The 19945-nt window shown below is 41.8% G+C and overlaps 4 protein-coding genes across 5 annotated transcripts; 2 read left to right on the top strand and 2 right to left on the bottom strand.

The window, feature by feature from the left end:
* Positions 1-1414: 1414 nt before the first annotated feature.
* Positions 1415-6358, top strand: LOC147269228 (C5a anaphylatoxin chemotactic receptor 1). Of its 2 annotated transcripts, XM_086181223.1 has the most exons (4): positions 1415-1436; positions 3827-3979; positions 4224-5175; positions 5530-6358. In XM_086181223.1, the coding sequence occupies exons 2-3, from the start codon at positions 3854-3856 to the stop codon at positions 5166-5168; spliced, it is 1071 nt and encodes a 356-aa protein (XP_086037349.1). In that variant the 5' UTR covers positions 1415-1436; positions 3827-3853; the 3' UTR covers positions 5169-5175; positions 5530-6358. The 2 variants fall into 2 exon arrangements, with proteins under 2 accessions (XP_086037349.1, XP_086037341.1); XM_086181215.1 differs by having other exon boundaries at positions 4224-6358.
* cenpq (centromere protein Q) lies at positions 6007-10163 on the bottom strand. The gene is made up of 8 exons (XM_086181256.1): positions 9783-10163; positions 9640-9709; positions 9323-9431; positions 9061-9129; positions 8379-8508; positions 7915-8034; positions 6896-6970; positions 6007-6598 (listed from the first exon to the last, which is right to left on the bottom strand). Exons 1-8 carry the CDS (start codon positions 9879-9881, stop codon positions 6416-6418), a joined length of 855 nt encoding a protein of 284 aa, XP_086037382.1. The 5' UTR covers positions 9882-10163; the 3' UTR covers positions 6007-6415.
* Positions 10164-10627: 464 nt separating this feature from the next.
* On the bottom strand, positions 10628-15392 carry mrpl16 (mitochondrial ribosomal protein L16). The gene is made up of 5 exons (XM_086181268.1): positions 15181-15392; positions 13212-13283; positions 12342-12490; positions 11944-12237; positions 10628-11511 (listed from the first exon to the last, which is right to left on the bottom strand). Exons 1-5 carry the CDS (start codon positions 15248-15250, stop codon positions 11320-11322), a joined length of 777 nt encoding a protein of 258 aa, XP_086037394.1. The 5' UTR covers positions 15251-15392; the 3' UTR covers positions 10628-11319.
* Positions 15393-16542: 1150 nt separating this feature from the next.
* LOC147269225 (tyrosinase-like) lies at positions 16543-19901 on the top strand. The gene is made up of 7 exons (XM_086181163.1): positions 16543-17384; positions 17469-17673; positions 17801-17942; positions 18043-18263; positions 18349-18459; positions 19192-19235; positions 19333-19901. The coding sequence occupies exons 1-7, from the start codon at positions 16566-16568 to the stop codon at positions 19414-19416; spliced, it is 1626 nt and encodes a 541-aa protein (XP_086037289.1). The 5' UTR covers positions 16543-16565; the 3' UTR covers positions 19417-19901.
* The last annotated feature ends 44 nt before the right edge of the window (positions 19902-19945 follow it).

Genomic DNA, 19945 nt, shown 5'->3' with positions numbered 1-19945 from the left:
AGCTCAAAGCTGCATGCAGGAGCTGTGGCGTTTCTCTTAATAACTTGCAGTATGGAGCCATTTTATGGGTTCGTCATTTGTGGTTTGAATGCTGGTCTCTGTTCACTTCAAACAATTGTGAGATGACTGCAACATCCATTCTTGTGAAACTCAGGCAGTGTTTTGTGGGCTAAAAAAAACCCCTCCTACATCCTTCCATTGGCAGGAGAGTGAGCTGACGAGTCCTGAATTTTCATTTTCAGGTGAACTATCTCTTTAGGACGTTGTGCCATTGAGAGCATCTTCCTGTCAAAATCAAGGTAAACTTCTGCTTTGAGCAAAGCAGTGAGTCAAGTGTAAGGGGGAGGATTTGTCGTTGCGTTGAGTCTACTCTTATTAAATCACTGTGGTCAGCTGGTCTCTCGGGGTCTCAGAGACGGAGGAGAGAACGATATCTATAGTCTCATCTGGTTCCAAGGAGGACGGACAATAAACTTATTCCCCAAAAGGTTTGTGTCTTCCTTTAAGAGCTTTTACAATGTTCTTCTGAAATATTATAGGTTAAACCAACGCAACTGCAGCTCCCGTGGGTTCAGCTTCCACATTTAGACACAGTGGAAATATATGGTACATGAGGAGGAGTTGAAACCATGAGGATTTGACAACTTTGACTTTTGTATTCTTAAAAAAAAAAAAAATCTGTTTCTCCCTCTGACGGTGTCAGCTTTCTCTGCAGCCTCCCACCCTCGGAGCTAAAAATAAAGTATAAAGTGACTGAAAACTGTTTGTAAATCTTTCAAATACTTGGTTGCATAAAACAAATGTGGCATGTCACTGTGGTTGAGCAGCCTGGTGGGCTGACCATGTAATTACATCAGCCTGGGGTCAAGTAAAGCTGTGAGAACTTCATTCCCTCTTCCATCATTTCCTGTTGAATCTCTCACTGACTTCATCTATTAAAAGCAAAAAAAAATGGCAAGCAAATATAAACAACTCTGAAAAGCTACAGTGAGGTTGCAGAAAGTATATGGGATTTTTTTAGTTTATTCGCCCAAAGTTTTGTTGAGATGAAGCACGAGTGTCACTGACACAAGCGTGCTAATAATGGTCCTTGTTGAGTAACAGAAACATTTCATAGTAGCTACAATTAAAAAAAAAACCTTTTAAACGGTCGTTTGCGAATGAAAAACTTGATGCATGTTTCCTGTAGCAGTTGCATCTACCTATGAAGCTGAAAAAACATCAAATTTTATTTGATTATTGAGAAATCCAATCAAAAATAAACCCGCCGTTTGCATAAGTTCATAGGAAGGAGTGTGTTTTGCAATCACAGGAAAGAGAGAGAGAGAGAGAGAGAGAGAGAGAGAGAGAGAGAGAGTTCTTATACCAGCTTGCAGACACTCCTTTTTTCTTTATCTCTTGCTCCATTTCTCCAACACACAAGGCAAATAAAGAAGGTAAGAGGAAAAACAATCTTTATCCAAATTATGTTTAACGTCGCCTTTAAGACTTTTTTAGGGTCAGATAAATATTTACATTTATAATATACACATAACATTAATCTTGCTGGGTAAAGTTCTTGGTGACTGTGGCTTCTAAAAATTTGGACTTTATCAGCGTATAATCACGCCGGGCTGTGGGTGCAGGTTGCCGCTGCTACTGTTTGGGGATCAGAGGAGGCGTGCTCCTTAACACCATAGGGTTTGCATGCGGCCTGTTCTCATTCCAGCCTCACACAAACAGGTCAGGTCTGGATGCACACTCACACAGGCCCTTGAGGCAGCGGTGGCAGCAGGAGAACAGATTCCTTTCTGTTTAATCAGTGTTGCTTCAGAGTACACCTGACGTGCACCATGCCAACCAAGGTAGCAGTCAACCCGGGAGTGCTGACTGATGTCCCGCTCGTTTCTTCAAGGTTGTGCAGCTTGACATTAAAGAAGAATCACACCTCTTGCGACTGCAACCCCTTCATACACACTGAACCTTCACAGCTGGTCCAGAATGCTGTAATGGGTAAAGATTTCAAGCAACCTCAAAAGGACGCACCACTGCTCATTCGTGATCGACTGATATGGTTTTCTCATGACCTGTACAGATTATTTGTAATAATGGTGGCTGAGAACCAATAGCTGTAAAAGATGCAGTAAAGGTTTAAAAACTCCGATTCAGATAAGATGAAACGTCATTGAAATGCTTTTGAGACGATTTCGTTGTAAGAGCTAAGAACTGAACTGCTAAACAACCTCACTAACAATAAGTGCACTAAGTGTGATAGGTAAAATAACACGGAGCTGTATATTACTTGGAATAATATCATTAATAATAATACGGTGTATTTAAAAAAATAATTTGTCTTTCATCGTGTTTATACAGCAGTTTACTCTGTGTGTGTGTGTGTGTGTGTGTGTGTGTGTGTGTGGGTGGGTGTGGGGGGGTTAATCTCAGATATACGTAGTTCTAATGTGCCTGAATGCTGAATGTCCTTGAGGTTTTGTTTAATTTAAGTACCACTGGAGGTTTCACATGTCATTGTACAGCCGTGTAACGACAATCGAGGCACTGAACTGAAATGAAGTTTTCAACTTTATCTCCCAGCAGCATTTGTGGGAGTGGTTGACTTAAAAACCAACAGAGCCGCAGCTGCAGTCGAGCCAAAGAAACGTATTGTTTAAACAGATTTACTTTTTTTGGCAGCATTTGGACAAATAAAAGATTCCAATCATTATGAGTATACTGATTATCAGGTCAACAGGGGCGCCCCGATCAAATTCAAGGGACGGGCTTGTGTAGAGGGTCCTTGGGGTCTGCTCATCGAGGCCACTGGAGGAGCGTTATCTGACGTTTCCAACCCGACAAACAACTCTCGGTCCAGCCTGTTCTGATTTGTGGTTCTTTGAATGTGGAATGAGCTAAATCGTAGGAGAGCTGGGGTATTCGTCCACATCTTTTTTTTTCTATTAACAATTTTTTTTATTCACAAGGGGCGAAAAAACAGAACAAATATTAATAGCATACAGATGTCATATTTGTTACCCCTTTCCCTGACCCTCCCCCCAGGAACAGGAGAACATAAACAAGACAATACAAATGGGGAATAAAAGAGAAAAGCAAAAATGTCTGTCATTATCTCGATTTTCAGGAATATCTTGAATATTGCCTCCTAGCGACTCTCGCTCAAACATCCCTCAACTGCACCTACGGCACACTTCTCTACCTGATCTCAAGTACTTTGTATTATTCATCCATCCATCAGTCCATCCATCCATCCATCCATTTTCTATTTGACTTATTCATTAAGGGTTGCTAGACGGCCACTCTACCGCTGAGCCATGCCGGCCCTGCTTTGTATGATTGAATCATTGTAGAACTCTCTCCTCAGACGTCAGGCCTGAAATGCAAACATGCTTGTAATTATTAACAAATCCATTCACATACCGAGCTGACGAGGACTCAGCTCGTATTTGGAGCCAGAGGACTGGTCCCTGCAGAGTTAGTACCTGAGGTATCTATGATACTTGTAAGTTAAAGAACAGAGGAAGTGGTTAAGCTTGAGATGTGAGCAAGTCAAAACATGATGTGAGAGGTGATTTGAGGGAGGATGAACTGAAAATGTAATTGAAATGTCAAATTTGCTGCATAACACTGTTACGTCTGATCTCAGCTGTATAACACAACTGAGTGAATTTGAGGAAACCTGTGGTATGGGGTGGAATGGGGACATCATGTCTGGTTTAGACAATTGACACAATCATGTCACGCAATCATGCATGTTCCACATTTTGCATGTTTACTGAAACATTAATTCTAGGTTGAATGATGAAATGATCTTTCCTTTTGTCTATCACAGCTCATCTCTACTTCCACGTCATTACTGATGGCTGATATGAACGGTACACGGTTTCCTGTTGATGGGGCGAACCAACTTCCCAGCTCCAGCAGCTCCTGGCAGGCAGAAGCAGTCAGGGGAGTCCAAATAACTGCTACTTTGCTCATTTTCCTGGTGAGAGATCCAACCTTTAGCTCGATGAGTTCCTGCATCTTGAGCAAAACCCTGAGAGAAGGGGATATGTAATGGAAAAAAATGTAAACCGGATGTTATCCTGTTATAATCTGGCATGCTCAAAAATGTCAGATTAATGGTGAATTCCACTTTACAAGTAGAGAGGTTAGCATAGCGTGATCTCAAACTATTCCACAACATGTTAATCACTGCAACTGATTGCTGGTTCTCTCGGGTCCTCAAGGTGGGGGTGCCTCTGAATGGGCTGGTGGTTTGGGCGCTGGGACTGGGGAGTAATCGTCAACTGGTACGCAGAGGCAGCAGTGACCAGACGCGTGCTGCCAGCAGTTTCCGTATCTATGTGCTGAATCTGGCACTGGCTGACCTTGTGCTGCTCCTGCGCACCCCCCTCATGCTGGGCTACCTCGCTCACCACTACAGCTGGCCATTTGGCCAGGCCTTCTGCCACCTGATCGTGTTCCTGCGAGGCCTGGGGTTGTACGCCTCGGCATTCCTGCTCTGTGCCGTGGCCCTGGAGCGATGCCTCTGTCTACTGAAGCCTGTGTGGGCTCGACTGCGCCGCCCTTCCTGGGCTGTTCCTTTAGCCTGTGGCTTGCTATGGCTGCTGGCTACCATCTTCTCAGCCCCCTACCTCTACAGTGCTGTCCTGAGGGAACAAAATGGGACTTACCAGTGCCTGGAGAGTGGAAAGTTTGACACAGGGCTCTTTGTAACAGAGACCATGGCAGGTTTCATCTTGCCCCTGCTGATTTTCTTTGGGAGTAATTTGGCTGTTCTGCTCTCCATTTGGCAAGCAGCAACCCCCACGCCAACATCCTCCATCCCCACATTTGCCCGCAGGATGACCAGAGTGTACCATGTGCTCTTTTTTACCATGCTCCTCTTTCTCACTTGCTGGGTGCCCTACTTCGTTTGTCGGTTCCTGCAGGCCCTGGCTGAAGGACGACCCGATCGGGCCACGCTGCACACAAGAGCATTTTATGGAAAATATATTTCTCTGTTCCTGGTGTACATCAAGAGCGCTCTTAACCCTGTCCTGTATGTGTTTGCTGCTCGAGGCTTAAGCCACGCCGTCCGAGCATCAATCGTCTCTACTATTGAACGACTCTTCAATGAGGACTCCATGGAGTCTTTCAGACGGAAGTCTCTCAAGAACTCCCAGATGTAGCTGAGAGGTAACGAATGTTATCATCTGCTTCAACTCTATAAAGGCAGGGCTGACTTAGGGCCAGCCAAGGCACACGATGTGGGGCAATTCTTCCCAAGTCTGAAGCCTTAGCAAATGAACAAATGCTGCCTTCTCTAGACGTAGAGGTATGAGTTTGGTTACTGTTTCTGACCATTAGTGAAGGGATTCTGGTTGGATTCGTTCAATTGCACCCAATTTGGTCAATCCCACATTTGTCAGTCGTTCTTTCAGACAAGGGAATCCTCCATTTGATGTAAAAACTTGGAAAAATGGTATCACTGTGATTTGAACTGAGACAGCAGAACTCCCAGGTTCTTTTTTGTTTTTTTCTAATTTACAGCATAACAAGGATGTGCAGAAAAACAGAACTCACAACTCCAACAGCAGGAGAGGCTGGGATTAAGAACAAGAAGGACATAGTAGTCAGAAGCCAGAAGACTCAAGGCTGAGGCCTGGATCATCATCGTGACTAATTCATGAAATTATTGGTTGGTGTGCAGAGTAAACCTTCACAGTGAAAAGCAGGAATGGGATGATGATGATGATGATGGTGGTGGTGGTGATGAAGAAAGAAGGGGATCCTGAATGTACCGTAGCAACATCAGCCGCAGTTCATACCCTTGTGGAATCTAGTAAACTGGCCATTGAATGAATGTCTATGGGCTCTACGTTGAAGAACACGATGTGCTTGATGAATATTACAGCTCATTATCTCAATGAAACCCAATCAAGGAGTGGACGTCATTCAAGCGTTGATAAATGTACCACTGTTGTTTGTAAAAGCACACATTGTTCACTCTTTACAGACAAACTGGATTGGATTGGACTTTATTTATGGCGGCACTTTACATTTATTTCATTTCCACAATAAAACATGAACAATAGTTTATAAAGAGGTAATTACTTAATTACACATGCATTTACTTTTAAACAAAAGAGCATGTAGGTTTGTTCTTGCACTGGCTCTTGAAATCTAAAGCAGCGGTGCTCAAACTTTTTCTTGTTTTGACTGTGTGACTGTTTACGCTGCCTCTGCATGTTGTCTTACTTCACATGCGCCAAACAGACATCCTGTACAGAGTGTCTCTCCAGGCCCATTTTGATGAGCCCTGATCTAAAGGATGTTCTCATGTCCTGAAAGTGGATAAGTCAAGAATAAATTCTTAAATCTTTGATTTCCTTGTTCAAATACTTTGCCAGACAGGAGGAGAAAGAGGAGTTGTGTCTCAGAGATGAGGAGCTCCACTGATGTGGATGAAGCCGGGGTTGAACAGCTGATCCGCATGCTTGTGCGCTTGTGTCAGAAGCACCTGGGCATCTTGTACGGCCTCTGATTTCTGTAAGATTTCTCCCAGTTTCCGGGCTAAGGTATCAGAATCTTTGTGTGGGATCAGTTTTCTCATCTGAGCCTGAGAAAAACAAACAATATTAACCTTCACCCTGAAGCTGATAAGCTCACTCCAGCGACTAGAGGACACGTGACGTCTCACTCTTCTTCCTTTTGAAAAATAAGTTCAATACATATACACAATGTTCCTTAGAAATTACACCATCGAAATATGTATACAACTTCCACTTCCTCTGAGGAGGAAGTGTCATCACAACCTATTCACAAAAACGCTGAGCGATATGAATTTCTTCAGGAGTGAAAACTGCTATTGTGCAGTGTGAAACAGATATTGTGAAAGTGTGTGCTGCATGCTCACCTCTCGATAGCTTTCATCTTTTCGTGGAGGCAAACACGGAAGGTTGAGGACTGATCTTTCACTCATCTGTAAGATCTGTGTGAACAAAGACAGGATAGCTCAGATATGCACATCTGTATCTGAACATTCATCCATTTTCTACACCTCTTATCCATTAAGGGGGCTGGGGCCTATCCCAGCTGACATTGGGTGAGAGGTGGGGTTCACCCTAGATGGGGCACCAGTCCATCACAGGGCCATCAGGAGCAATTAGGGGTTCAGCATCTTGTTCAAGGACACTTCAACAGTCACTGGGGGAAGTGAGGATCGAACCAGCGACCCTTCGGTTGCTAGATGGCCACTCATGCCACCCCAGCTGTATTTGTACAATTTACATAAATGGAAAACTTTTTTCTGCAATCTTTCATCACTGATGTTTCCTGTACTTGTTTCTTCGAAGCATTTACGTGTGGGTGCGCTGCTTCCACATATGAAGGAAACACTTGTGCACATGCTCTAAATTCCGATTTAAGCCTTTCTTAAATTGAATGATGATTAACAACATAAGCTTGAGGCTCTGACTTGTTTTTTTCAGTACAAGGCCTGACAGATGTCATACTTGTAATTGCAGATTGTCCACCATGTAAAAGCAACAGTGCTCCTGTTGTATCCAAGTCTACTGCTCTACCCCCTCAAGAGCTATGACAATCATCCTCCGATACTTGTAGCATTGACATCATGGTTGCCTGATAGGGAGTAGTTTCACTAAGAGGATGTGGTGCGTGGGAGGATCACACTCACACAACAGCCTGCTACAACCCCCAAACCTAGCAAAGCATGCTGACATCTCAAGCATGTAACATGATTGCTCACTCAGCTGTTCGATTTTTCTTCCCACTACTGAAAAACACTATTCAGAGCCAAAAGAACTTGATCAATACATCCAACAATTTGTTCAGTTTTATCAGTAAAAATTTGTTTGGATGTTTTGATCGATTTGCTGGTCATATCTGGATGCTGGTTTCCACAGGGGATTGTACCTCTTTGGCCTTCTCCTCCTCATCTTCCACCTTTCCTCTCAGTCTACTGCATGTATTCTCTAAAGAGACTGTCTGCTCCTCTGTTCTCTCGAGAGCACTCAACACAGCCTTCAAGTCTTCCTGGAAACAGATAGATTCATCAGTACACTTACACACATTACATGGCCTTCCTCTTTATTTAGAAGATCTCTTAAGTCACAATGAATGAGTTAAAGATGCATCTGAATCACCTGTCTTTTTCGGAATAAGCTATTAGGGTAACGAGTGGCAAAATTATCAGAGAGGAAAAAAAGCACAACGATGAAACAAAGTTTATCCTTTGTACAAATTTCAAATGTAAAAAATAAACTCAATGAATAGCACTATTATTGCAAATTACCGTAATTCTTGTGCCAAAAGACAAATCGAGTTAACAGCTAATTTATCACAGAAGTAAAACCTAATCCAGCGACAGAGGCTTTCACCTCCAGGGAGCTCAGAGTTTTCTCTCCAGCTGCTGACTTCTTGGCCTCTTCCTGGCGCTGCTGAGACGAATGCTCCAATTGCTTTCGTTTCTGCACAGGAACCTCGAGCTGTGGACAATGAGCAAGGAACCTGGACAGGTTCAGGAAACACCAGTTAATATTCCAACTGCAAATAAAGGAGCTCCGGCTCCTCCTTTAGCGGTTTATGACTCATCTCTTCAAGTTATTGAAGGAATGATCTTTGAATCAGCACCAACAGATTATATTGAGGATATAGTGAGGATTTGCTCAACTTTAACTGAGATATAGTATATTACATGATCAATCTAGTCACTGCACGATAAAGGAATAAATTACTCATTGATGGCAAAGTATGATGAAGAAGAAAACAGTATCTTCCGTGTGCTAAAATGCAGGATGGAAAAATGGCACCAACCTTGATTACTTCCTCAAGTAAGGGAAACATCAAAGGTTAAACATCTAAGGAACACACCTGTCTGCACATCACTTTTCTTGCAAAATGTCAGGTCTAATCTGTAACTGTCCTCACCCTGGCATCCCAACAACAGTTTCTTTAGAGAACTAAAAGACCAAAACAAACACCTGCAACACCTAAAAATCATAACACTGCGGGGTTAGAGATGTCTAAAAGAGTTCAAAGTAATTCCATATTTTTGCTCACCTCTTTTTGATAATGTTGAGATGTTCCTGGATCTCATTCTTCTCTTTACATCTCAAAGCTAAAGTTGCCCTATGAACAGGGGGGGGGGGGGGGGGGGGGGGAGAAGCCTCTTAATGCAGTGGATTTCGACTTTTTATTGTTACATTATTTACGCTTTAATCAATACAACTCCAACACGTGTCTGAGCGCTGACTCTTATAACATAATTGCTTTTATAAACTTCAGAAGTGGTAAAAGGGTAAATGAAGGTGGTGAAACTCACATTATTGATAAGTCCATTATGGTCTCTAGAGCGATGATTGAGGATCCCCGCATGGGTTTCAAGTCTGCCTTACTTTTGACTTTGGATGGAGCAGTGGGGACCATCTCGGCTGTTCAACACACAGGTAGGAGCAGCACAGGTCAGAAAATCAGGTCGAAATAGTCTTCCAGCATCAGTGTAACACGGACGGACAGACCCAGCAGCTCTGATGGCGAGGCTGTGTGAAGCCGATACACACAACCTCTTCAGGGGGCGCTTTACAAACTTGACCCTTTCATGTCCTCACTAGTAGTCAGTGCTAAAGTAATCGTTCTGACCTTTCCTTTTCCGTGCTGGTTGTTGTGGATGCTTGTTCTTGCCATGGTTGCTCTCGCCGGACCGCGGATCCTACAGTGAAACATAGTTACAGCAGATGGAGCAGGCCGTTTGGCCGATTTTAACCCGCTCTAAACCAACTTACCTGCCGATGTGCTTCTGGTGGTCTCTTCGGTTTCCCTCCCTTGTTTTTCGGGTTGGGTGCTTCAGTTGCGGCCCGGTTAGAACCTCGCGCGGGTTTCATCTTTGACTCGAACCAGGAGGTTGGTCTCGTGTGACGTTCTGATTCAATGAAAAAGCATCTGGCTAAGCTAACTTAGCTAACACAACCAATGAACGGCAAAAATTAAAGCTTACTTTACGTGTAATAATTACATCGAAACTAAGTTCAAACAAAGTTTAGATGCTGTAAAAGTCAACGCTGAGGGTCAAATCATAAATTAATAAAAAGTTGCAGGGGACTTTAGCAGTTTTCCCGCTGTTGTTTTTCAAACGTTATTTGCGTAACGCGCATGCGTAGTGTGTGCTACTTTGCCCTGAGCGTGTCTTAAAAGGCACTTGCATACCAAGGGCAACATTTGTCTTAAATTAGGCTGTTGAAATTTACACAATTACATTGTTGTGCACTTTTATCAATTCAGCTCACCTGGAAAAAATGTGTAACAATTTTCGGTTGGTAATAGTAGCGTTCTGGCAGTAACATATTTTTCAATAAAACTGAGTATCAATGGAAAAGCCCAAGTCAAAACAGCAGACACTACAGTTTTTATTAAAATCCTTTGCCTTTGCATACATTTACTCACAATGTATTCAGCTCATGTGTTTCATAGACTTAAGGGTGTTTTCCTTCTGTTGACCTTTCAGTAGCTCAGTCAAGCACTTAGAAATAACATAGCAACTAAAATGTATATATTAACTCAGTAAACACTGACCTTAACACTTAAGTCTTCTTTGGATACACTGTTTTAAGTTGCAGTAACTTAAATGGTTTAATGGCTGTTTTCAACTGCTGTGACTCAGAATGAACTGTTTGTCTAGTTCCACTCATTTCTTTGAAATTACACAACTGACAAGATCCTCAAAAAATAGTCATAACACACAAGAAAGCCAAGTTGCTCTTTAATCCACCTTTCAACAAAAAAGGTTACAAGCAGAGAATGAAGGACACGTCACCAGGTTGAACTTAATGAATTTTTAAAATTCTATTTTTTTTTAACTCACCTAAGACTCCCTGCCATCATCTGCAGCAAGAATTGACTTCTGAATGAGATTACGTTATTGATGTTGGCATTATTTAACAGATCTCGACAATCAAATGATTTCTCATAAATGTATCATCCCACTTTGAACGAAGAAGGCAAATGCACATTACAGCAAACTCTAGCTGGTTTTATTTCAACTTCATTCAATTGAGTATTCCTTCCACTTTGATGGTGAAAAACATACTGAAGTCCAAAATTTTACATTCCATATTTGCTGCTTCCATAAACCGCACAATATAACTGAGTTGATCACTTTTTTGAGAGAAAGATGAACAATAACATTTAAGCAAAAATGCCAAATGAAAATACAGTTGAACAGAAAAATACAAAATTCCTTAATATGACAAAGAGTAAAAGTCATGACACCCATCTTCTGAAGGGTCACCCAAGGAGCACTGGTGGTTTGTGTCCTTCAGTGGGTCACACCCTGTCTGGGAAGTAGAATTTACCGCTGTAGCGTCCATGGAGGGTACAGTCAAAGGGGCTGAGGACCTTCCTGATACCCAGCATGTTACCCTGTACTATCTGCTTGAATGTCCACGGGTTCTGGTTGCTCTGCTCCAGATTGACCTGCTCCTGTTTCAAAGCTGCTAGGCTGTCTCGGCTAACCACCTGCGGGGGCGCACAGCACAATAAATTAATACTTTGCTACCCTTCACATTGATCTTACAGTCACAAAAGGGGAAAGCTTGGAGAAAACATTAGTGCTACAACTTGAAATTTCAATTTATGAAAGTCAATGTTGTCCAGGTTTGTTGCAACTAGAACACGCAAAACCTTATAATTAATTGGGGAAAACCCTCTGTTATTACAGAGATTGAGCCCCCCCCCCCAAGAAAATGAAGATACTTACTGTAAACAAAAGTAATCACAACCTTTTTTTTTTCAAAGTCAAGTCAATTTTATCTGTATGGTGCCAAATCACAACAAAAGTTATCTCATGACACTTTACAAGTCGAGCAGGTGCAGCACCACACTCCTTCAGAGTACATTATACTGACAAAGATGGAGGCCATGTAGAAAATACAGGATCTGGATTCTCACCTTTGCAGGGAAAGGAAGCTTCTTCACAATTTTTGTCAAAGTCTTCTCAATTTCCTCCAGCTCCACCTTTCCTCCCAGCTCCACAAGAAAGTTGCCGCAGCGGACCGGTATCACGTAGTGGTCAATACCTCCTTTGCCACCGCCCATGCGGTGACCCACACTTTTACTTGTGACGGGCTTATAGGGCGGACGGATGCGCCAGATGGCAAAGGAAGATCGGGAATCCAAGTTGCGGATGATGGTCATACGCATCATCTCTATGTGACCCCAGTGGAGAAAGCCCCCTCCCATGGCCTAAGAAGATAGACACTCAGGTTGTGCTCTGATAAACCACAGATAAGATTGAACACTAGAGAGGTGAAAGAGTGGAATGAGAGAAGACTAGTTTGTGCACTCACCATGATAGCAAACTGTCCTTTTGTAAATTTTGGAGGCTCCTTCGGTGAGCCTCGAATATCCCTCAGCCTCCTCATTTCTTTCTTCACCTTCACCAAATTTGGAACTTTTTGATAAACCTTCAGTTTGGTTTTCTTCGGAATCACCACATCTTACGCAGAAAACACACACACACACAGTACAGACAGTCAGTAAATCCTCAGGCAAACACACCCCCATTTTAAACATTATAATGGGCCTTTTCTTTTGACTGCCAAAATTATCCCAGTTTTTGAGGCATTTAATTGTAACCTGACAGCGTTTAATTAAGGCACTTAACAAGATGCTTGACAAATTGGTGCATGCTGTCATTGTGTAATTAAAAAAATGCCACAGACAGAACCCCTCCTTCTGAAGCAAACGCCTCCTTCTGTGATAAAACGGCACAATCCACAGGTCTCTATGAGTGCTTGTGTAGCGCAATCTTGAATGCAGAAATAAATTATGAAGTCCAGTTGGCAAATATATCAGCCAAATTCAGCACTTATAGCGGAGTGGTTAGCGCTCAGATCTGCCAAGCAGGAGACCTTTGCTCCAATCCTATGTTAGCCGTCTGGGCAAATTTAATGTTCTGTTTGCTCCACTCATTAACTTTTAAGAAGCAAAATACAACAGATCTGACACTTTCCCATTTTCATTCTTTTACTCCTATTTATTCATTTATTGTTTAAAGTGAGCGATTCCACCATGTTTTTTTTCTTCTAAATTACATTTTTGTTATTTCCCTTCAAAACCTAAGGGGTAGCAAACAGTATATCAAATATATCTAAAAGGGCACCATAGGCATATTCTTAATAAATACATGACAATAAGGTTGGAAGAAGGATCATTACCACTGTAGTCTGGAGGGGTATCAAAGATCCTAATTCCAGCTGTTAGGACCTTCATGTGGGCGTGCAGAGGACCTGCGAAACAAACAACAGAATGCTTGAGGAGATTCAGACAAAAAAGAGGCCAATTATGGTTTATCATTAGGGAAGCACTGGCCCCGGATCAATATTTGCCTTGTTGACCAAGCCACATATAAGATGATGAATTTACCTGTTGATGTGAAAGACTAAATACAATTTTTTTTTTTTTTAAATATGTATTGAGTTTATCTTCGGGGTGGCACGGTGGTGCAGTGGTCAGCACTGTCATCTCACAGCAAGAAGGTTCCTGGTTCCAGTCCCTGCTCCAGCACAGGATCTTTCTGTGTGAGTCTCCATGTTCTCCCTGTTCCTGTGTGGGTTCTCTCTGGTACTCCAGCTTCCTCCCACAGTCCAAAGACATCAAGAGGGGACGAGGCTGATTGATACTCTAAATTGACCGTAGGTGTGACTGTGAGTGTGAATGGTTGTCTGTCTCTATGTGTTGGCCCTGTGATGGACTGGTGACCATCCAGGGTGAACCCCGCCTCTTGCCTGAAGGCTGCTGGGATAGGCTCCAGCCCCCCCCCCCCCCGCGACCCTTAACAGGAATAAGTGCAAGAAAATGGATGGAGTTTATCTTCATAAATTAATGAGATAAAAAGCTAAAAGATTTTAGAGAGTAAGAGACATTAAATTAACTGAATTACTTTTTATCGGTGTTTTTTTGTTCCATGGCACTAAAAGGGGAGCAGACACCCCCCCCCCCACAAAAAACACACATACACACACACACATCAGGAGAAAAAAATTATGTCATGATCTGAAATTGCCTTAAAGCAACATTTTACTTTTATGTTTGAATCATAACTAAATGTTGAGGGGAAAACAAGGAGAAAAAAAGTCAAATGCCCTGGAAAAGCTTGAGTTGTCCTGGAAAATGACCTCAGTTGGTCATGTGACACTAATCTGTGGGGGTCATTGTGCTCTTCTATTTTATCATAATTTCCAAGAATGTAAGAGATGATTTCATAGATGTTATAGCCATTGACTGCAGATCTTTTAAAAAAGACCTCTTGGGGCAGGAGAAGAATAAACATAGAAGCACTCTGGGTAAATGTACAAAATATAAGGAACAATTGTAGAAATAAATGTTTATTAAAGCAAATTGTTCTTTTTCGTGTTTATTGGAATCTATACCTGACGTTGAAATGGACCAGTGGTTACAAAGTGTGGCCAGTGGCATATTTCCCTTATTGTCTACCCCTGTAATGTAACATGATATAACGTATCCACGACTTCTTTATGTGTTCCTTTTTGAGAAATGTGTCAGTACTCAACCTACATGTGACGTCAAGCCAAGTTTCTAACTCATCCATGTTACATCTTTGTAAGACCATCGGTGTATTTCTCGAGTTGAAGGCGCTTTGTGACAACAACGTAGATTTGATACCGATGACGAAAAACGTAGACATCGGCGTTGATGTGGATCAATTCTACCGTCGACCACTTTTCAGGTTGCAAAGGCAGAGTGGCGCTTTCTTAACTCGGAAAATAATTCTAGTGGGACAGAGATTTAATTGTTTAAAATGACTAAATAAATAATGTCAAGTATCAGACCACGTCGTCGCTGTCTGTGTATAGTAATTCTCTACAGCCATGCACAAGTATAAAGGGATTAAGCAGAGAAGTTGTGATAAATAAAACATTTGTCTCATTCAATTCAGTTGCCCTCCTGTTTGTTTTTGTGCCAAAGATAGATGATAGATAGATAGAAGATAGATAGATAGATAGATAGATAGATAGATAGATAGATAGACAGATAGATAGATAGATAGATAGATAGATAGATAGATAGATAGATAGATAGATAGACAGATAGATAGATAGATAGATAGATAGATAGATAGATATACTTGCTAGTGTCTGAGCTGCTAGCTAGTCTTAGTATTACCTGGCTGTTGAGCGTGCACGCCAAAGGCACCGGGAAGTCTACCGACAGCTGTCCTGATGAACGACAGCATCGTGGACCTCGAACGAAACTCTATAAGAAAAAATAACTTATTTCAAACAGCCACTTCACATTGGTTACGCACTGGACTGCTAACATCACCGTGTATGATACAAGGTCGCCGCCATTGGTAATTGTGACGTTATTTCCTTCAAAGAACTTCCGGTTCACGTTTCACAATAAAATGGTCCATAAGATGTGAAACGTTGAGTTCCCTGGGTTTTTTTTTGGTTGTTTGTTTTAGTTTTTTATTGTTATTGTTTGTTTGTTTGGTTGGTTTTTTTATTGATTTTAAGTCGTAATTAGTTTTAGGGGACTATTGCATTTTTTTATTTGATATAAATATCTATCCATTTACTGTCAACATTTGATCTCCAAAACATAGATGATAGGAGGTTTTCCATGACACTTATAGATTTGAGTCCCTCTGACTTCTTTGAGTTGTCTCTTGAATTTAAATTTTTTACATTTGTCCCCTTTAATAAAGTGTAAACGTTCCATAGATTTTATCTTTATGGAAGAAATTATCGTCTTGTTTTTTTTCAGGTGGCACTACCTATTCTGCCATTCCCTTTTTTGAAAGAGAACTTGAAATATGACGTTTTAAACCAGAAAAACAATCCATGTGTATCTGTTGTTTTAATCTGGTGTTTTTTTCTCTAAAAAATTAATCACATTTAACAATTAAAATCACATGATTTATTTCCATACTTCAGTAACCCTATACAAAAATCACTCTCCCCCTAGAAATATAATAAATTAATCTTCAGTGACATCATCAACAATAAATTATGTCATAGTTGTCATCTGGCCAAGGCACAGTGGAGAGAAGTGAGTATTCCCCCTCTTCCATAGCTACATTTCAGTCATTTATTTTGTGATTGTGTGTTCGTCAATCTTCAGGACTCAACACTGTTACATGGAATAAACACTGAAAAGAAGTACTTGTGAAAAATGTCTTTGTTACTTCAACACTGAATATATTTTTTAATCTCAGGCAGGCTGTACGCACAGATAACCACACTTATTTGTACACCCACTGGACACTGACCATTTGACTTCCTTGATCTTGCCCTGTTGACACAGCTGAGACAACACAAGCTATGCCATTTCAGTGAAATATATAATTAACATTGAAAATATTAGAATGTGATACCTCTTTTCCTTGTCCAGTTACGTAACACTCAAGTTTGATTCTGATAAACATTGCCTTCTCAAATATTGCAGCATACATGTACTGTACATTTCAAAGTACAGATGCCTGATGAACTTTATCCTTTAAAAGGAATCTGCCAGTGTCAGACTGGTGAGTCAGCCCCGTCATCCAGATGGTTTTAGAGGAGCAATCATTCCTCTCCATCTCGTCCACCATGCGGCTGTTGCTCTGCTGGTTTTGGTTACTCCTGCTAATTTGTCTTAATCCCAGAAATGTGGAGGCTCAGTTTCCACGAGTCTGCACCTCCCCGGAGGCTCTGCATGTTCGGGAATGTTGCCCTCTCTGGAATGGCTCTCCTTGTGGGTTCAGCTCAGGTAGAGGAGTGTGTGCACCTCATCCTGAAAGACACTTGCCAAAACCAGTGGACTACAGGGTGAACTGGCCTCGTGTTTTCTATGATTCTGTGTGTAAATGCTGGGGAAACTACGATGGATTTGACTGTAGCCAGTGCCTGCCAGGCTGGACGGGACCCAAATGTCTCCAAAAGCATCACGTAAAGAGGAAAGAGATAACAGATCTGACGGACGAGGAGAGACAGACATTCCTTTCAATCCTGCATCAGGCAAAACATAGTGTAAGCAGTCGCTACATGATTCTCACCAGCAATGACACAGCGATGGAGGGGAACTTTGCTTTTCAAAACACAAGTGTCTATAATCTGTACGTATGGATGCACTACTTCTCTGCCAAACAATATGCTGGATCTGAAAACAATTCTGCTCACCGCGGCCCTGCTTTTACCTTCTGGCACCGAGTGTATTTGCTCTTTATTGAGAGGGAGATCAGAGAGCTCACGGGGAACCAAGATTTCTACATTCCATATTGGGATTGGACCAGAACTGACCACTGCAACATCTGCACCAACCAGTACTTTGGAGGAGTTGGCCAAGATGGTCGTATAGACAATACTTCCCTCTTCTCAAAGTGGAAGGTGACTCAGCATGCATTCATTCCCACTCTTCTCCAAATCCCTGTATTTTCTCCTCAATAACGCATGTCCTTCTTTACTCCACAGACCATCTGTCCATTTCAGGAAAGTCTTAGTATAATCTGCATCAAATCTTCTGAACCTCCATATTTGATACGCAACCCAGGGAAAGACTCCATGTTCAAAACGCTGCCAACTGCTAATGACGTTGAAGACACACTGGCATCACAATTTTTTGACACCCTTCCATTTGACATGAAATCTAAGAACAGTTTTCGCAACAAACTAGAAGGTAATTTAGAAAGATCTCAGTGTCATATAATTTGTAAGTCAATTTATTTTTAGTCCCTGCTGCCACATTTTAAATCAAATAAATCCAAAAACGACTGAAGTTTAAAGATAGTTCTATTTCCACCCAGGTTTTGATATTCCCCACGATTATCGACACCTGAATGCCTCGATGCACAACCTGGTTCACAGATACCTAAACGGCACCATGTCTCTGGTCCCTACTGCAGCCAATGACCCTATATTCATGCTGCATCACAGCTTCATCGACAAGTATCAAATGCTTGTATTTCCTTCTTCATGAAACTCCTGAAGATATCACCTTGTTTTTACTAGAATTGACTGCATACTTTGTGGTGTGTATTGGAATCAGGCTTCTTGAGACGTGGCTGAAGGACCACGGTGATGTGACCTACCCCTACAGTGACCAGGTCCATCCAGCCCAAAGAGCTCAGGCCTACATGGCCCCTTTTTTCCCCCTTCGCACCAACAACTACTACTGGGGGAAGGACACGCAAAGCCTGGGGTACAGCTACAAGGATCACAGCCTCCTTGGCTCCAGAGCTGGGAACAATGAAGCCAGGCAGGCTGCAGGTACCTCAGTTATCATTAATGGTTCATTATAACGCTGATTGTTGAAATTAGTGATACACAGGAACATTCCACTGTTCATTTTCAGGGCTTTTAGACACATCTCCAGCCAGTGAAGTCCAGTGGCCCTGGATCGTTCTGGGTGTGTTTGGTGTTGTGCTGGTGTGTGTTAGTGTGGGGGTTGCTGTTAAATACAAAGGTAAGATTTGAAAGAAGTCCTCCAAGCTCATAAGATTTCCAGCGCGTCTAGGTGATAGGTTCAGGCACAAAAATATTAGGCAACAGTTAGGAAAAGATCATGGCTTTGGTCAAATGAGCACCATTGTGACAGAAACAGGAAGCCAACACTCACCACTGGCGACACAAAACCAACAGTCAGATCCCACTGAAGCTGCACAAATTCCCAATATTCCCTCAAAACGGCACCTGTGTTAACAACATACCTCCTCGTTCTTGCCGTAGGGATTCACCCCTGCCTTTTGTTATAGTTGTGATGGAGTATCCACTGATTAGGGCCTGAGCCAGAAGGTACTTCAGGCAAAGACTCTAATGAGTTTTTCCATTACTTTTTTGCTAGTCAGATTCTGATATTTATCTGCTGACATTGATTCCAGAAACAGACCCTTTTTCCTTGAATATCCTCAATATTATTGTAGTGACATTATGAGGTTGTAGAAAATGATACAGCACTCAAAAGAAACACAAACATACACCATGCATTCCAAAACAATTAATGTGAACTGTATTCATGGATCATGACGTCTCGTGCTGGTACCATAACCTACCACACAAACCCCAGTGAATAACATCAGTATCAGCATCTCATTCCCATCTGGACTCTGGGAGGACACTGAAGATTTGAAGCAATCGTTTTGAAGCAGTTTGATGGATTTAGCAAAAGATATTGCTTCACTGTGTTTTGTGCATTTAGATAAACTGTGGAAAAGTCAAGAGATGCCAGAGCAGCAGCCAGAGGTGAGCATCAATTTTAACACCACACATACTGTTGGTAGCTCACTTAACCGGAGAACCAAGTGTATCATGTTACTTCTCCTGTGTCTTTGTAATGCAGGTTGATAACAGGACCAACGCTGTGTACGCCATCTGGATTAACGAGAGAAGCAGCTCATCATCATTGTCATCTGATATCAGCTAATTTTAGGACATGTGAAACAACCATCAAAGATCTCACCTTCAGATTAAAAATCTACAAAAAATAAAATATGGTACAAAAACAGCTTTGCATAACATTAGCTAGGTTTCTCTGTACTTTGTTGATCCCCTTTTTTTCCAACATTATCTAGTCTAGAACAGACCAAGGAAGACCACATTTCATTTCATCGCAGGGTGAATACATTAATTATTTTTCCCTTTTTTTTTTTTTTTTAGGTAACAATGACTTACAGGACATTTATGGTGAACTGTTCAGAGTGGAAGACATAATATAGAGAGGGAAAATATTCCTTCAACTGTTCTCAGGGACACAATTTTACTTTTCACCAAGCCACAATATAATGTCTTCTTTCTCAGTGTGATTAAGGAAAAAGACTTATTTTGCATGTATTACAAAAGGAAGATCCATCCATTTTCTACCTCTTATCCTGGAGCCTATCCCAGCTGCCTGTGAGTCTGCATGTTCTCCCTGTACCTGTGTGGGTTCTCTCTGGTACTCCAGCTTCCTCCCA

This window comes from Aulostomus chinensis, chromosome 2 (genome assembly GCF_037954235.1).
Source record: "Aulostomus chinensis isolate RoL2024-O1b breed Wild chromosome 2, RoL_Achi_v1.0, whole genome shotgun sequence".
NCBI classification, from domain to species: domain Eukaryota; kingdom Metazoa; phylum Chordata; class Actinopteri; order Syngnathiformes; family Aulostomidae; genus Aulostomus; species Aulostomus chinensis.
Note: the sequence above shows the minus strand (reverse complement) of the source record. Positions and strands in the feature narration are given on the sequence as shown.

What these genes read in the sequence shown, in the direction of transcription:
- LOC147269228 (XM_086181223.1), top strand. Translation starts at nt 3,854, where the DNA reads ATGGCTGATATGAACGGTACACGGTTTCCTGTTGATGGGGCGAACCAA. An exon ending in CTACTTTGCTCATTTTCCTG is followed by an intron (nt 3,980 to 4,223) that starts GTGAGAGATCCA and finishes CGGGTCCTCAAG; the next exon opens with GTGGGGGTGCCTCTGAATGG.
- cenpq (XM_086181256.1), bottom strand. Translation starts at nt 9,881, where the DNA reads ATGAAACCCGCGCGAGGTTCTAACCGGGCCGCAACTGAAGCACCCAAC. An exon ending in ATAATGGACTTATCAATAAT is followed by an intron (nt 9,130 to 9,322) that starts GTGAGTTTCACC and finishes CCCTGTTCATAG; the next exon opens with GGCAACTTTAGCTTTGAGAT. An exon ending in AGGAGGAGAAGGCCAAAGAG is followed by an intron (nt 6,971 to 7,914) that starts GTACAATCCCCT and finishes TTGTTCACACAG; the next exon opens with ATCTTACAGATGAGTGAAAG.
- mrpl16 (XM_086181268.1), bottom strand. Translation starts at nt 15,250, where the DNA reads ATGCTGTCGTTCATCAGGACAGCTGTCGGTAGACTTCCCGGTGCCTTT. An exon ending in CGTGCACGCTCAACAGCCAG is followed by an intron (nt 13,284 to 15,180) that starts GTAATACTAAGA and finishes TTTGTTTCGCAG; the next exon opens with GTCCTCTGCACGCCCACATG. An exon ending in AGCTTCCTTTCCCTGCAAAG is followed by an intron (nt 11,512 to 11,943) that starts GTGAGAATCCAG and finishes GCGCCCCCGCAG; the next exon opens with GTGGTTAGCCGAGACAGCCT.
- LOC147269225 (XM_086181163.1), top strand. Translation starts at nt 16,566, where the DNA reads ATGGTTTTAGAGGAGCAATCATTCCTCTCCATCTCGTCCACCATGCGG. An exon ending in TTTTCGCAACAAACTAGAAG is followed by an intron (nt 17,674 to 17,800) that starts GTAATTTAGAAA and finishes ATTTCCACCCAG; the next exon opens with GTTTTGATATTCCCCACGAT. An exon ending in TGCCAGAGCAGCAGCCAGAG is followed by an intron (nt 19,236 to 19,332) that starts GTGAGCATCAAT and finishes TTTGTAATGCAG; the next exon opens with GTTGATAACAGGACCAACGC.